The sequence below is a fragment of the Lottia gigantea genome (assembly GCF_000327385.1).
Source record: "Lottia gigantea unplaced genomic scaffold LOTGIsca_27, whole genome shotgun sequence".
Taxonomy (NCBI): domain Eukaryota; kingdom Metazoa; phylum Mollusca; class Gastropoda; family Lottiidae; genus Lottia; species Lottia gigantea.
This window is the reverse complement of record NW_008708846.1, coordinates 2,272,939-2,290,621: the sequence shown is the minus strand read 5'-3', so window position 1 is coordinate 2,290,621 and position 17,683 is coordinate 2,272,939. Positions and strand designations below refer to the sequence as shown.

The 17,683-nt window shown below is 30.6% G+C and overlaps 2 protein-coding genes across 2 annotated transcripts; one reads left to right on the top strand and one right to left on the bottom strand.

Moving 5' to 3' along the window:
- Window positions 1-2,366: 2,366 nt before the first annotated feature.
- LOTGIDRAFT_232271 (hypothetical protein) lies at window positions 2,367-10,889 on the bottom strand. The gene is made up of 5 exons (XM_009056332.1): window positions 10,827-10,889; window positions 8,708-8,841; window positions 7,257-7,415; window positions 3,114-3,267; window positions 2,367-2,889 (listed from the first exon to the last, which is right to left on the bottom strand). Exons 3-5 carry the CDS (start codon window positions 7,381-7,383, stop codon window positions 2,787-2,789), a joined length of 384 nt encoding a protein of 127 aa, XP_009054580.1. The 5' UTR covers window positions 7,384-7,415; window positions 8,708-8,841; window positions 10,827-10,889; the 3' UTR covers window positions 2,367-2,786.
- A 4,625-nt stretch (window positions 10,890-15,514) lies between these two features.
- LOTGIDRAFT_232270 (hypothetical protein) lies at window positions 15,515-17,439 on the top strand (the record flags this gene model as incomplete). Its single annotated transcript, XM_009056331.1, has 3 exons — window positions 15,515-15,821; window positions 16,222-16,278; window positions 17,320-17,439. 3 exons carry the CDS (start codon window positions 15,515-15,517, stop codon window positions 17,349-17,351), a joined length of 396 nt encoding a protein of 131 aa, XP_009054579.1. The 3' UTR covers window positions 17,352-17,439.
- Between the last annotated feature and the right edge of the window lie 244 nt (window positions 17,440-17,683).

Genomic DNA, 17,683 nt, shown 5'->3' with positions numbered 1-17,683 from the left:
AGAGGCTTGCCTCGCCACTAGCAATTTATGTCTTTTTCGCGCGTTCGTCTTTTGAAGGTCATATTGAAAGTAATAACAAATCTTCGGAACAGAAATTGCTTTCAGTCAGATGCGAAAATGCAGTGAAAGGACAAAATCCAATTTCCAGAAAATTCAAATTATAGCACACTTTATTCGCCATGAGTTGCTGAATATTAGTGTGCCTCAACAGTTTCTGTAATACTGGTGGAACATTCACGATTGACCGTTTGAGCAGAACTCGACACAGGCTTTTTTTCAGCTATTATTCAAGCTATGCAATATGATGGTCTTAGGATTTGGGATTATCTATAGTGTGTATTTAACACGGGGCCGTAGATACAGGGGAGCAAGGGCGGGTGCATTTTTTAACAATTTTTTATTATAATGTCCTGGAAGTGATTGTAGGGAATAGTGAGAAATTTTAATTCCCAAGTGATATAAATAACTGAGATTTCCGCTATATGTTTCTCACTATCTCCATTTGTTCCATGCTAAGTTTTTAAATATTGTATAGCAATACCCGTAAGGTGTAATGTTTTATACGAACAAACCACAATAAGAGAATTGATGGTGATGGCCAAACACAAACGTATTGTTTATACGTTTTATAATAGGCGTCGTTTCATTTTGATATGTGACATTTGATGATGTCAGATTATGTAAAAAGTTATATTGTAGTTTGGTCAAGATACAGGGTTGCCCCCAAATCGCGTTGGATGTATCGTCCGCCTTCCTAGATTAGAACATTTTCCCGGGGTGCCCCCACCCCCCCCCACCCCCCTCTCACCGCGACTAGTACCCTCTTAAATTCATCAAGGTAGCCGAAATGCTCATATTCATTTGCATCATGTAATACGAAAACATAGGCCTACCAGAAAAATATTTTTCATTTATGTGGCTAAGTAAACCAACCCTAAACCCTAATTCGAAAAACCCTCTAATAGCTCTAACCACCGGCCCTATCATCAATCAAACAAAAAATTACAACAACCAAGTCAGAATTGAAACAAGTTGTATAATTTACGTTTCTGTTTGACAGACACTCCAGTCAAATATTTCACATACAATTGGTTGGTCTAATTTATTTTCTCCATTCATGATATTGGTGGCGTAACACATTCATTACTCACTGCACCCCTTCTAGACTTTTCTAGATGGTTTGTGTACAATGCCTAACTTGCCCTTTGGCAATTAATAATCCGAGATATAATGCCAAACCTGCTCGATAATTGGCATGATGGTTTCAATATTTGTGTCCTCATTTTCCAGGAGGGGCATAAAAGCGAAATTGTCAATATTGGAAAAGACTATATTCCCTACAATAACTTTTTTTTTTTGGTCTGGATCTATGGTATTTTTGGTTATCATAAAAAATAAGGGTTTCTTTATCAAGGCTGATATTTTCAGCCTTTCAAATAAAACTGAGGTACGACCCAGAGCTGGTATGGGCTGTAAAGACAAATACCCCAATTGGATTTATTTTCAATATATTACTTTGTACTTTAATATGAACACTGTCACATAGGGTATAGTATATTACCCACACCCTTTGTGGTTCTTATTCCAAGTTTATAAAGTTCAAAGGTCATTGGGTAGATGACATACCTCTAGGTTAATAACATTTCTTTAGAAAGTTAGCAATTACTTCAATGTTAAAATATACATTAGGGATTGGTTATGCTTGGTTTAATAGTACACTGTAATATATAGCTATGAAATAACCTTTTTAACAGTTTTGTTGGTTTATTTTGAGTCATGACTCCATAAAAGTTTTCTTGCAGAAATGTATGTTATCTGGAGACACTTACAGCAACTACTTGCACCATGCAAAATTTATTTTTGAACAATATTTGAGGTTCATCTTTGTAGTTATTTCCATTTTGGTTAAATGAGATTAAATTTAATAGTAACATCATGATCTGTCAAGATTACTGGAATTACAGAAACCACAAATATCAGCCCAGAAAACGTAATAGGTGTAATAGACCTTAAAGTATCCTGATTGCCATTTATAAGTTTGAAAAAAGGGGCTACATTGGTGATAACAATTTGTGGGATACATCATATCCATAATTTTCAAAGAGTTATACAGCCCGGTCGCCAGTAATGTATGGGTACTTTGGCTCAGATTTTGTAGAATTAAAGACACAGAGAACTCATTTCTGTCAATTTTGAGGTGCCAAAAACATAACAAAATCTATATCTTTTTGAATTTTGTACAAAGACACTGTAACCGAAGCAATCTCTTCTGAACTGAAGAAGATTTTGCTTGGACTTAATTCTCATTTACTGGGGGTCAGCCCCCACAGACTCCACCCTAAGTTAATACACACCATTAACATCTATTTAACATGATTTATTGACAATAACCAAAAAATAACAACGACCATTTAATTTGCATTGATAGAACTATAAACATGACCACAAATTTTCACTTAAAGATTGTATTTCACATGGTACAGATGAAATTTATGTGAGGGATGTTTCTATTCATTCAGTATTAAAAATTATAATTTTTATTGACTCAAGTATTCAACATCACATAGACAAAATTGACAAATTTACCAACCAAAGCACAAAGATAGTAGAAAACTGAAATAGATACTCATTCTTTTGGTTTCCAATTCTTCTTTTGCCTCTAAGGATTCATAACAAAGAAGTAATTTACTCTGGAAGTGCATGTAAGAACAAACCTGCAAAATTAGCATAACCCTAGCAATATGAATTGCATTTCCTTCTCTTTTTGGACCTTTGATAAGTCAGTATCACCTTTTTTGTTGGGCAAAATACTGTAAAGCTTTAACATCTAATTGAAGATATTTTCTTTCCCTTTGATGGACTTCATCATTCTTCTTATCTTCCAATGACCTGAAATTATATATTAAAAAAAAACATAGCCTGAAACTCTAAATAACAACATGATTCAAGTTCTGTTTTAATATTTCTAAAAAAAAGCTCATTAAATTTGAATTGACCCCATATTTCCAATTAACAGTATATTGAAAGGTATCCATTGTGCACACTCCAAAAGGGATGCTGAGATGACATTTATCAGGTTTTATTTATGAAATAGATCATTATGAATATGTCACCTTATTGAAGACTGTTTATGTTGTATTTGTCTAGCTATAATAGAAGAATTATTATCTGGTATAGTTCTATGATTCAACCAACTTTTATATCCTTCTCTTTCATTCTGTAATTTCTCTTGGATCTCAACATATATATACCAACTCTCACTGTTTTCTATAGTAAAATAAACACAAAAACATCATACACTTGACTACAACTCAGTTTATCAGACAAATCTTGCCTTACCTGTTCCTGACATACAGATGGGACATTGACACAATTAGGGCCAGACAGAAATGGTACTACATGGTATCACACAGTAGGATTTTCCTTTCTTCATACATCTGTGTAAATTAAACCTACCCATCAACTGTATTCTGGTACGAGACATTGTAGAATATCGAGCAATGTCTTGAACTCATTTGGATTAGATTTGAATAGATACAAAATTTTATGCAAAATTTGGCTTTAACTATGGCTACATTCTCAAAATCAAGCCAGTCTAAAGTGGGTCACATAAGAATTGACATTATATGTCTGGCCCTAAATGTGCCAATATCCCATCAGTATATCACATCCAAGAAACGGGCAGGGCCAGATTTTTTTTACCATGACTATAATTATCTATCATCTTAATAATTCAGAGCCCAAATATAGATTATAATTGGTACTTGTTGGTATATCTTAGAATTTTCAGTACCTTAACTAAAATAGGGATAAGAACTTTATCACAAGGTAGAAGGCGAGAATCCAATTAATAAAGTCAATAGGAGGAAATTTTCTACTGTCTTCAAGAATCAACCAAAGTTAAAGGAGCACCTTCACTATCCGTTCCACCAATCATACCTTAGTTTTAGAAACAGGAATTTTTTTTAAGATTATATAATCAATAATAGTGTTCATAGCTCATCATCAAAATTTGAGCCTTCAAATCCATGTCTATCCATATTTACGTTGGAAAGTTAAAAATTCGAATTGGATTTTAGTGAGACTATGCCATATATAGAAAAACATATTATATAGAAAGAGACAGAGACATTTCTATTTTGCGGTATATTTGAAGGGATTATGCGATTTTCGTGCGTTTTAGTACTTCTTAAGACTATTAAAGCACATTCAAGACCCAAATCAATCCCCGAAAATTCAGACTGTTACCCTTTAAGAAGAAAAGTTGAAAGTGTTAGAAGACAATGAAGGTCTAATTAGAACAGGATTTGTAATTATCTGATAACCCCACCTTTTATAAACAATAGGTATATAATAAGGCTAAGTGTGTTTATCTAATCTCTGTACTGTTATCATACATATTTCAGACATATATATATATTCACTATCTCTAAGATAAGATAACATTATAAAAATTCAAATTTCAATCACCTCTGACTTTGATAACCCTACAATACCAATTGAAGACCTTTAACAGAGTGACATTGGGTGACTTAGTGAGTTTGCTAAGCAAAACATCCTTACTTCAATCAGTCAATTTGGCTTTATAAAGCCTGTTTTGATGCTGGTGTGCCTTATCGCATTGCATTTTTTTTCAATGTATCATTGATGCAGATTGAAAAGGGTATCTTGTTGTGGAGATGTAAAACAAACTCTGTGTACCATAACAATTTTTTAAGAGGGTAGGCATGTGTCACCATCTTAGAGTTAACTTCATAGACTGCATGTCATAGACTATAGCTTGTTGATAAGCTGATGTCAAATATTGTATCATTGTTTCTACCTTTGACTAAAAGATGATTAATTAGTAAAAAGACTTGCACTTGCACAATTAATAAAGATTTTATTCATCTTTGTAAAACCATCCAGAAGATAGTTTTGATAATTTTGTTGAAAATTCTCAATAAACTATCAGAGGGGTCCACAAGTTTTAGACTACTTGAAGTTGTACAATTGAAAACAAACATATTTGTGTTAAAGAACTATTATACTAAACATCTTATAACAGCTATATGTTAATGTGTTTGCTTTTCAATTGAAGAAAGTTTTTTTAACCAATCCATTCAAGCTATTTGTGAATGGTGATAGTTAACATTCATTCAAATAACTTGAGTGAAGCAGATATTTAAAGATATCAACATTAAGGGGGCAATATGCACCAAATTACATCATATTCATATAATGATGATTTGAAAAATAAAGATTATGTGGAAAATGGTTTGAAAATAATAACTAAATGAAGTTGATGAAAGAAAGATCTTGGCAAACTTTTAAAGGGCCACTTTAGTCTCAGAAACTGGAATTTTTTTTTAGCTAAGTCAATCAGTAATAATGTTCACAGTTCACCATCAAATCCATGTGTGTACAGAATTATCTTACTTTGAATGTTAAAATGATGACTTGTCACGTTATGATACTCTGTGATATATAGAAAAGACATATAGAAATAGTGAGAAAAATTCCTAATTTGAAGTATTTTTAAAGGAATTATGTGACTTCTCAAGACTATTTACATATATTCAAGACTAAAATCAACCCCTCACAATGGCACACCTGTCCCTTTACAGATGTTTTGTTCAGAAAATACTAAATCGTCATTCTTCTATGGGATCTATGGCTACTCAATGCTTTTGTAAAATTGGCTTGTTGGACACAGTAGGATATGCTACATGCTATGCATTTGACTTGATTGACCTTGCAGTTAAAAATGCAAAGTTATTTATCATTATGTTAAAATTAGTTTTTACAGATAAAAGCAGGTTAAATTTTGGAGATATAAGTTGAAATCTGAGGGAAGTTTGTTATATGAAATATAAACCTGTAAAACTAATTAACACAAAGTTATTTTAGAACTATGAGTAATTATCATGAGCTGATATTTCAACCTGCATAAAAATAATAAGTAAAATTCACCAACAAAAGTTTGGTTTAAAAATCTATCTGGTACAATGATTTTAATATCAATGAATGAATAAATGTATCTACTACACACTTTAAAATTGGTCAATTTTATTGACATAGTTATCTCTTCTACAATGGAAACTTGTCGCCTGAACTGATAGTTAAAAGGTTTTATTGGTAAGATAAAAGCAATCAAATGTAAACATGAATAAATGTGATTCACAATTAATAGCTACCAGTGGATGAGAACAATTAGCTTGTATAAATACTTCAGAGGCCTACATGTAGTAGTTTATGTGCTATGAATGAATTCAATGTTTAGGATGAGCAGATTATGTGAGAAATTCATCAAACACACCACTTGTATATGGTAAAAAAAAATCAAAACAAGTCAAGTACAGCACTAAGCCCTTTCACACTGTTTGAAAATATTACCAGTTTAAAGTTGAGCTCCTAAATTTAATCCAGCAATGTTTGTTGGAAATGTTGAAAAATTGTACATATTTGGAAAATTAGTATTCAATTTCATTAGTTCTATATCTAAGAATTGCACTTATGTTAAACTATTCTAATAAGTTCCACTATTTTTTTTGTAAAAATGTTTTTTTTTTTAATTTTCTATCTGTATGCACTATGTGACTCTTCATATTATGTGGAGGAATAAAATCTTATAATAAATTACCAGCTTTTAGTTGTAAAGCCAGTCTAGTAAATAAAAATTACCTGGTTCTAGTTGTAAAGCTAAGTAATATAAATCATCTAGTTCTAGTTGTAAAGCTAAGTAATATAAATCATCTAGTTCTAGTTGTAAAGCTAGTATAGTAATATAAATCATCTAGTTCTAGTTGTAAAGCTAGTATAATAATATAAATTACCTAGTTCTAGTTGAAAAGCTAGTTTAGTAATTACCTGGATCTAGTTGTAAAGCTAGTATAATAATATAAATTGTCTAGTTCTAGTTGTAAAGCTAATATAGTAATATAAATTATCTAGTTCTAGTTGTAAAGCTAGTATAATAATATAAATTACCTAGTTCTAGTTGTAAAGCTAGTTTAGTAATTACCTGGATCTAGTTGTAAAGCTAATATAGTAATATAAATTATCTAGTTCTAGTTGCAAAGCTAATATAGTAATATAAATTATCTAGTTCTAATTGTAAAGCCAATATAGTAATGTAAATCATCTAGTTTTAGTTGTAAAGTAAAGCATGTCTGGTTGATATAAATTACCTGGTTCTAGTTGTAAAGCTAGTTTAGTTGATATGAATTATCTAGTTCTAGTTGTAAAGTAAAGCATGTCTAGTTGATATAAATTACCTGGTTCTAGTTGTAAAGCTAGTCTAGTGAAATGTAAACAATCATCATATTTAGATAATGAGTATAAAACTAGTGTTAATTGATGACATGTTGACCACATTAAGCTCTGCCATTCTGTTGATACCATGAACTGCTCATCTTCACATGATGCAGGTTCATCTGAAAGACAGAGATATTCCTCTAAGAAATAGTTTGATGGTAAACAAGAAGTGGTAACCATTCTGATGATTGTACCATTCACTGAATTAGAAACAAAAGTGTGCATATTCTGTATCATTCCAATCACCTGGAACAATGCCTAGATCTTTTGTTCCACCATGGACCTCTGTATAAAATCATTACTTGGTATGTGGTTTGTCAGTTTTGTGAAGCAAAATGACATACATGTAATCTACCGATGTTGTCGGGTTTCTACCACTTTTGCATGATGTCCACCGGTGGGATGTCCAATTCTACCTATTTTTCATTTTTTTCTTAATCCAAATTTTCACTCACGGGACCTACCGTTTTCAATGTCCAAATTCTGTACCATAAATCAACGATATATCTTTCATTACTTGTATCTTGATTGCCGGTAACACGTGTTAATCTCATCACGTAATAATATTACCATTGCCTGATTAATTAATCCCCCAATTAAGATGTTAATTTGAGCTAATTTCACCTGATAATGTGTATTTCAGACCCACGTGACACACTTTTTATAACAACATCCAGTAGATTCTACTTTCACTTTTACGATAAATTTTACGGTAGCTCTACTTTTTCTAAAAAACGAAATCTTCATAGTATTTTATATTAACTGTCAATCTGTGAGGTCAATAGGCTTATATAACATAGACAACGTTTCAAAAATCTTTTAATTATCTATAGATTATCATGCATGATTTTAAATGAGCTGTATTTAGGGAAAATTACCAGGAAGTGCCAATCCCAATAAACCTTTTTTCAAGCTGATGTAGTAAAATTTTTGAGTGCAAACTTTGCTTCTCCGTGAATGACACATTAATCAGTTGTAATAAATAATTCAAAAAGAAGAATGAGTCACAACTTTTACCACTAAAAAAATTAACGTCAATCTTCTCTGTTAAAAATATTTCTAGATCTCACACAAGTGACACTGCACCAAAAGTTTTTGTAAGCAACTAACAAAAGCCAGAAATATTTTGTTACAAAAACAAGTCCAAAAAATGTGTTAAGGATGAGCCAAAATAAACATCAACTAAAACTGTCAACTATTGTAGAAAAGGTTTATTTGTGTAGGAGGACCGAATTCTAATTCTGACTTTTCACAGTTGCATTCATGAAATTAACATGTACATCTGCAGACGACCTGTGTTATACTGCGACTGAATAGCAGACCGTCAAATATAAAAACGTGTCAAGGTTGCTCTTGTTTATTTAAGCTTTTCTATCTCTAAACCATTGAAAGAGATAATTTTAGAACATACCAGAAATGTGTTGGCCAGTTAAGCTGATTCGTCGCCTTTTAGCTTGTTGTTCAATTGTTTGTCCATTAACAGCAGAAGTGTCTGTGATCAACTGCGGGACAGTTGTTGGAAATTCTTGGAGTGTTTCGATTACTCTTCAAAATAAAAGAGATGTTTATGTATCAGAAAGTGTGAAAGAAGTCTACAATAGTAATCCACATACAATCAATTTGATACTCTTAGATACAGTGAAGGAAATTTATTTCATTTATTCAAAAATCTCAACCATTTTTTTCAGTATTTAGTTTTTTTATTCAATTTTCCAAAAAGTTAACATGAACAAAACAAATGAAAAATTTAAACATCAACTGCATCTTATAGAATATAGTCACTTTAAAGATGAGTATCTTTATTTTTTAGTGTCAAATTAAGCAAACTATTTGATTGATTGATGTTTCTAATGAATTATCATGTAATCTTAATCATATCATTATAATATTATTACATATGATCAAGATTTTTAACCAATCATTAATGTCCATGTATGTACAGTCTTGATAAACAAAGGAAGACTTTTTGACCTTTCTTGATCGGTCACTCAATTGGTATTTTTCCAAGTCATTAGAACACCTCTACTTTCTATTCATATCAGAATTAGCATTTTCATTTTCATAAATAAAAATAAGGGAACCCATCTTTAATGTAGTTTGAATGCAGTTTACTTGGGAAAGAAAAAAGTAATGTAGAAAGCAATCTTTTCCAATCAATTACTCACAAAACAACAAAATACCTTTCATAGACAGTGATAGCTTGATCAGTTCTCTTTAATTTGACTAGTGCTTCAGCTTTACAATACATTAACATCAGTTGACAATGGACATCCTGCCATTTTCTATATCTCAACTTATTACTACTGGTTGAGTCTGACCTATGTCTTTTACGCTGGTCATGTTCATCATCATCATCATCAAACAAATCATCAAATGCATCACTTGAAGGAGACCTGGCATTACCATCCTCAGTATCATCATCAGAAGCTTCATGTTCATCAGAAGTATATGATGAGAGTGCAGCATCAGAAACTGTCAAACATTGGTCATATTGTTGTGAAAGATTTAAACTTTGACAAGTTTGAAGGTAAACAGATGCTATATCTGGTAGAGTTATACTATTTTCTTTTAGAAATAGATTTTGTACTGAAGAAAGGCACTGAAAAAGAATAGCTAAATACATAGAGATCAAATATACACGACAAAATGTATTTAAGTGTGAAGTCAACAAATATTCATCACATAGAAATTATGTTTTCCAACAGAGTAATAACTCAACAGTGACAATATTAAAAGATAGCTTGCCAGGCAAGGTAACATACGCCCACTGGCAGCTGTCAGAAATGATTAAACAGTCTTTAGTGACTACAGGGTTGCACAATATAGCTAATAGAGTGAAACGTCAAGTCAGACACGATATTTCGGTGAAAAATTATCCGATCATCACGAAAATCAATAGGGATCATCTTCATAACAACATTGACATACAAAATAAAAATCAAAAGTAGCCTGTAGAGTGAGCACGAGCCAAATGTGAACGGACGGACCGACGGGGTGATTACAATATACGCCCATCTTACATGTGGGCGTATAAAAATGACAGATTTTTCTTATTAATGTGGCATTCTGTTTCTTTTGTAAGATAAAAAACTTTTTTGTTCAAATTTATGAAAACTAAACTCTGTTTGATTCAATTTAAAGATGGGTTTCCTTATTTTTTAGTGCCAAATTAAGCAAACTATTTGATTAAATGTTGTTTCTTATGAATTATCATGTATTCTTAATCATTTCATTATGTTCTAGTTGCATATAATTATAAGTTTTAACCAATCATAAATGAACATGTATGTACAGTCAGGATAAACAAAAAAAGATTTTTTGACCTTTCTAGATCGGCCACTCATTGGAATTCTGCTGGTCATTTAATTTAGCTAATTATGAATTAATTTTGGACATGTGAGAAAAACTGGTATATTTGCAAGTCATTTGAATACATCTTCTTTCTATTCATATAAGTATTAGCATTTTCATTTCCATAAATGAAAATAAGGGAACCCATCTTTAATCAAATACAATGGAACTATATGTACCTGATATGGTGGAATATATGTAGAATCTGTAATAATAGCCAATAAATCTAAATATCTGTCTCCTGCTTCATTATACCTAAAATATACATCAAATATATTCTCATCTTTGTATATGTTACACTTGGCTTCAAAAATCTAGTCAAATATTCTGACATTACAGCACCAAGATTACCATAACAGTACAAAGGAGAATCCCTTCAAGCTAGTTGATAACAATAAATTACAGAATTATGTATAAAGATGAACAGATTTGAACAGACACTAATATGAGAAAAACCTTGCCTCTGTTCAATGAGTTGGCTGACTTCTGTCTGAAATCAAATTTAGGAAAGTAAACCCCTATTTCCTGACCTGATAAGGAAAGTGTTGGCAGAATGTGGTGATCTCTAGTCATATTTTTTATGCTATCATAATAAATTCAGGAATATTTTTTAAAAATTAATATGTATTATTTAGAAATTCGAAAAAATATAAATGGTAAAAATTGACTTTGTACAGACATGTCCAATTCATTCAATATTATATGTTAATAAGACGACTAGTGGAATCTTGTCTAAATGTCGTGTTTAAGTCGTAGGCCTATTGGTACCATTCAATTTAGAGGGCTGGGATCATGCTTGCTTTCTTGTTTTCAAACATCATTTCACCTTGACATCATTTTTGATTCAATCAATACTGAAGAATGACAATATTAATTTTTTGGGACCCTAAATTTGAAAAATCAGGCATTATTTCTAGAATTATTTTACCTGGGAAGGCCTATCCCTAATTATAGTTTTTTTAATGTTTACTGTGTCATGTAGGTCTATGATCAATTTAATTCATTTACACGGCATAAGGCTTACATAAAAAAAAAGACAGAATAAATTTGGAGTTTCAAATCACGAATTTACGCACTTTGGAAAAATCTCCCGACTTTTCACCCAATCTCCAGATTTTTTTTCTTAACCTGTTCACATGTATGGTTAAAGAAATATAGTAATTGTTATATATAGAGACTCAATAAAGATAAAACATTTGATTTTAGTGAAGACTACAAAAATCTAACCTTTAGGTTCTGAAACAATATGTTATAACATCTGTATATAATGAGTAATAAAGAATATCATGTTATACTGATATATCTATATATATAACATGATGTGTGATATCCTGTCATGAACTGACCATATGTTATAAATCACCAACTTATATATCACGAAATTTCAGTTCATGGCTATTAATTCACATCATGTTAGTAACATATCTACCAAATATTCTTAACATATAAATAACAAATTGATTCTTGCTTGAAATGTACCAATAAAATACCCATAACAAGCACGAAATTCCAGTCAAGGGCTATTAATTCACAACATTTTCTGCCAGTCGTGTTGGTGCATTTATTTCATACATACTTAAAATAGCAAATTGATTCTTGCTTGAAATGTTTTATATCATGATGATAGGGTCTACTTGATAGTCTTGTATCATACCAATTCTAGTTTCTATTCCACAAATATACATTTTTGAGACACTAGCCATATAATTCGATGCCAAAATATGATCGCTTACCATGTTGGACTGGTATATTGTTATGTGTCATGGTGGATAGCGTGGATAGCAACAGCTCATCAAATGTGACCCTTTTTTGTTTTTAACTTTGAAGATCGCTAACCTTGACTTTCGTCATAATATTGCTGTTTATACATGTGACAGCAGAAGGCTTTATGGAAAATAATAACCATTAAGAAGTTATAGTAATCCTCAGAATATAACGAATCATGAACAAAACCAAACAGTGTTCGATTCTTGTGCTTTCCTATCTATAAGTTTAAATTGAGGTTGAAATCGAGATAAAAAAAATATTCCGTTGGCCCTTAACAGTAAGTGCTTCCAACAAATTAATATACCTTGTTTGCATTTTATTAATGCAAAGTCGATTTAAGCAAATCCTGCAAATTTCGACACATAAATGTACTTAAAATAGCAAAGAATTCCCATGTCAATCCCTTTCTTTTAAACCTATTTCAGGTTTTTGTTTTCTTCCACTTCTATCTATTAGACTATTTTCAAGATGAATCTAGTCATAACCAATTAATTGACTGTCAAGTTATATTAGAAAAACATGTCACTTTATATTCTTTTCATTATATTACTGACCTCAATCAATGACATGCTTTCAATAATTCATTAGGAAAGTTTGGAGCTGAAACCACACAATCTGATATTCTTGTTCCTTAACTTGTTTGATTAATTTTTATTTTCAATATAAACTGTAAATCCATTTTTGTCCCCAAAACATAATTTATTTAGGGAATTTACTATCATGCTGATTTTATGCACTAACAGTATTGTTTTTTAATATCAGGTTGATATCAATGTCTATTATCAGGTTGATATCAATGTCTATTATCTATATGCATGTCTATTATCAGGTTGATATCAATGTCTATTATCTATATGCATGTCTATTATCAGGTTGATATAAATGTCTATTATCTATATGTATTTGTAATATCAGGTTGATATGAATGTGTATTATTCTATGTATATTTAATACAACATTTATATCAATGCCTATTACTAATATGTATTTCTAATATCATATTGGTATCAATGCCTATTATTAAGTATTTTTAATATCACATTGGTATCAATGCCTATTATTATGTATTTTTAATATCACATTGATTTTTAATATCACATTGGTATCAATGCCTATTATTATGTATTTCTAATATCACATTGATATCAATGTCTATTATTATGTATTTTTAATATCACATTGATATCAATGTGTACTTTTTCATATATCTTAAATCTTACATTGATATCAATGTCTGTATTTTTAATATCAAGTGGATATCAACATAATTTATTTTTTCAATAAATTTGCTATCAAGATTATTTCTATTTTTTAGATAATTTTCTATGTTTTTTTTTTAAATTTTACTGAAGAACTGTTATGTAAGTGTGAAAGTGTACATGTTCAAATTTCCAATAACCATAAATTTTGATTGCAAGATTTTGTGATTATTTTTTAAACATTTTATTGCTTTGATGGTTGTGATAGCTATTTATCTGGTATAGTGAGAGATTATTTTGAGTGTAAAATTCATTAAGTATAGTAGGTATTTCAGTTCTTCTACAACTTTCACTTTCCATATGTAATGTGCATATATAATTATGACATTGTTTTAAATATTAAGAAGAATCTGATATCAATTCAGAATTACAATTTAAAGGTGACATTCTAAATTGAAAAGGTACAACGTCAGTGATTTCAATGAAAATAGTTAAATCGATAAGCCATAATGCATGTATTTCAGTCATGAAGATGACATTTGCCTTAAAGTTCTCAAAGAGTAAAGAAACATTATGAAAAAATGTTTTGTTTTTTTTTCTCCTGGAATCTAAATTAAAATCCATTGTACAGAGTAAAACAAATATTGTCTTGATAAACAAGGCTGTTAATATGGAATTAATATTCTGCAGGGAGAAATAGACTTGAATAATGAGACTTCTCTGGCTTTAATTTGCTTTGATATACTTGGATTCAAAAAGTGTTTTACACTGTTAGATGCAGAATTGTACAATTTCTTGTTGTTTACAACTTCAAACAAGTATATAAGACATAAAAAAGTCTTGAATATTACTGGCATTGATCCATCTAGAATGGTTACTTTAATACTCTTCTATAATACAAAACTTAATTTTTCACACAAATACTGTGTACATATTATTTTCAGTATGATTTTATCAAATAGATATATTTCATAACAAGAAAAACAATATAATGAATTTTGTCACCACTAAATAATATAAATGGCACTGAAAAACAGCAGAATTTCATAGGTAATTTGAAACTTATACAAAGTAAAGTAAGTATAACTCTATTTCTATTCTTTTTACAGAACATTCTTCATTACTTATATATTCTTGTTAAAGGGATTGTTACAAAGGTTTCTTAACTTTTCATGTGTATCTGGAAAACTGATGGCATCAATTTGCATCATTCCAAATTTCAGTCAGATACATATGGCTCTTGCAATTCTATTAAAAGCAAGTGTTTTATGACATTACTATCTTCAAAGCTGCTATGATAGGCAATATTGGAAAAGGAATAATGCAATTTGAAGCTATCAGTGTCCCTGATACACATACAATTTTTAGAAAACCTCTTAACAATCCTTTAAATTGGTGGTAGTTTGATACTATGTCACACTAAGAAAAAATGCTAATTATAGAAGCACCAATATCAAATCCGTCTATATAACTCGTTACAGAGTTGAACTCAAAAGTTTCATAATATTCATCTATAAGTGGGAACGTACAGAAACATTTCAACCTGCATTCCCATCTAGTGCATCATAATAAAGACCTTCTCTGCCATTGTGGTAACCAGAGGCCAATATGATGAATAGATATGATAGCAATGGATTGAAATATATATGTCTAGCAACAAACATTTTCTGATCCTTCCATTGTTGCTCCTTCTATTTAATGGATTCAAGGGATGACTAAGAGTAGAAAGGGTATGAAATAAAGTAATTGGGAACCAGGGGTGATCTATACACATAAGTTCTATATTCCAGAAAAGAACTCAGAATATTGGAAAACTCTTACTGGAGATGAAAATTCATTTATATTGCAACCATAATATGTTTAACTTATAATGTTTCTATTTATATTCATGAAATAACAGAATGAAGACCCTTGCCATTTTTTTCGTTGCCATGATTATGTTGATGTTAAGTCAAGCTTTTAATTCTGCACTGGAAAGCTCAGATATTTTGAAAAGAGAAGGGCAACATACTGTGAAGAAGAGACAAGCTAGTCTTCTTGCTCAACTTTATGCTGCAGGATTAGATGGAGCTATAACACCAGATGAATTAGTTTTAATATTAGGACTAAATGATATCGAATTGAATCCAGTTATGCTGGCAGCTGATCTTAATGGTAATCAATTTAAGTTTATTTCACTTTTCTTAATTGATCAATTTAAAGGGAAAGGTTCGTCTAGCTAAACAGAACAGTAATAATGTTCACAACTCACTGTCAAAATTTAAGCCTTCAAATCCATGTGTGTACAGGATTATCCACGTTTGAATGTTAAAAAGACGACCAGTCATTTTTTTTAGACCTGTCAAAGCAATGACATTATAGAAAACATTTTTATAGAAATTGAAAATGAAATTCATAATCTGAGATATTTTTCAAGGAATTATGAGACTTTCATACATTTCCAGTATGTCTGAAAACTATTTAAGTACATTCAAGACCCAAATCAACAGCAAAATACAGCAAAATTTTGTCATAGAACAGTAAGGACTGATCATACAATTTCATTTCAATTCAAACTACCAGTCATATTTTGTTAATTATATAATTTCCATGTTTTTTTTATTAACAGCTGATGGAGTCATAAATAATGAATGGGAATATTATCTCTTGCTTGTAGCATTGGACAGTAAGATCAAATTTGGTTATAATTTATTTTTGACACTTGTGGCAGAGTACAAAACATTTCATTTGTCAGTCTTACAACAGATCATACACAATTCCTCTTTCTTTAATGCCTATTGACAAGAGATTATACTATATTTCTCTTTCTCTTAGTCTACTTCTCTTAATCTCATACTTATTTATTTCATTAGAGATCATACTCTACTTTTCTTACTCTCATACTTATTTATTTCACTAGAGATCATACTCTACTTCTCTTACTCTCATACTTATTTCTTTCACTAGAGATCATACTCTACTTCTCTTACTCTCATACTTATTTCTTTCACTAGAGATCATACTCTACTCCTCTTACTATCATACTTATTTATTTCATTAGAGATCATACTCTACTTCTCTTACTCTCATGCTTATTTATTTCACTAGAGATCATACTCTACTTCTCTTACTCTCATACTTATTTCTTTCACCAGAGATCATACTCTACTCCTCTTACTACCATACTTATTTATTTCATTAGAGATCATACTCTACTTCTCTTACTCTCATGCTTATTTATTTCACTAGAGATCATACTCTACTTCTCTTACTCTCATACTTATTTCTTTCACTAGAGATCATACTCTACTTCTCTTACTCTCATACTTATTTATTTCACTAGAGATCATACTCTACTTCTCTTACTCTCATACTTATTTCTTTCACTAGAGATCATACTCTACTTCTCTTACTCTCATACTTATATCTTTCACTAGAGATCATACTCTACTCCTCTTACTCTCATACTTATTTATTTCACTAGAGATCATACTCTACTTCTCTTACTCTCATACTTATTTATTTCACTAGAGATCATACTCTACTTCTCTTACTCTCATACTTATTTATTTCACTTGAGATCATACTCTACTTCTCTTACTCTCATACTTATTTATTGATTTTCACAAGATCATACTATATTGGTTTTCACAAAATTCATACTTTATTCCTATAACTCTCATATACCTTTCAATTTTTACAAGAGATATTTTATTTCAAATTTCAGTTGGTGGAAGTGGGATGATAGATGATAAATAAATACCCAGAATCATTAAATACCAATATCCTTCAATGAAGCACAAACTACTCTATTTCTCAACTTGCAATAAATATAATTACTGCAGTATTTATCTTAGTTTTCAATAATGATTTTCAATGTTCATGTGTCATTTCTGCTTTAGAATCAGCCCCATTAAGAAAGAAAGAAAGAAGCAAGTATATTTTACAATGATAACAACTTAAGCTCACAATTAAGGATCTTTTAAACCAGCTGGCATTGATCTTTCCTGGATTGTCCATACCCATGTACAGCTGGGTCCACTGGAATCATTAGTGAAGATGACCTATTCAATTAGAGAATTTAGACTAAA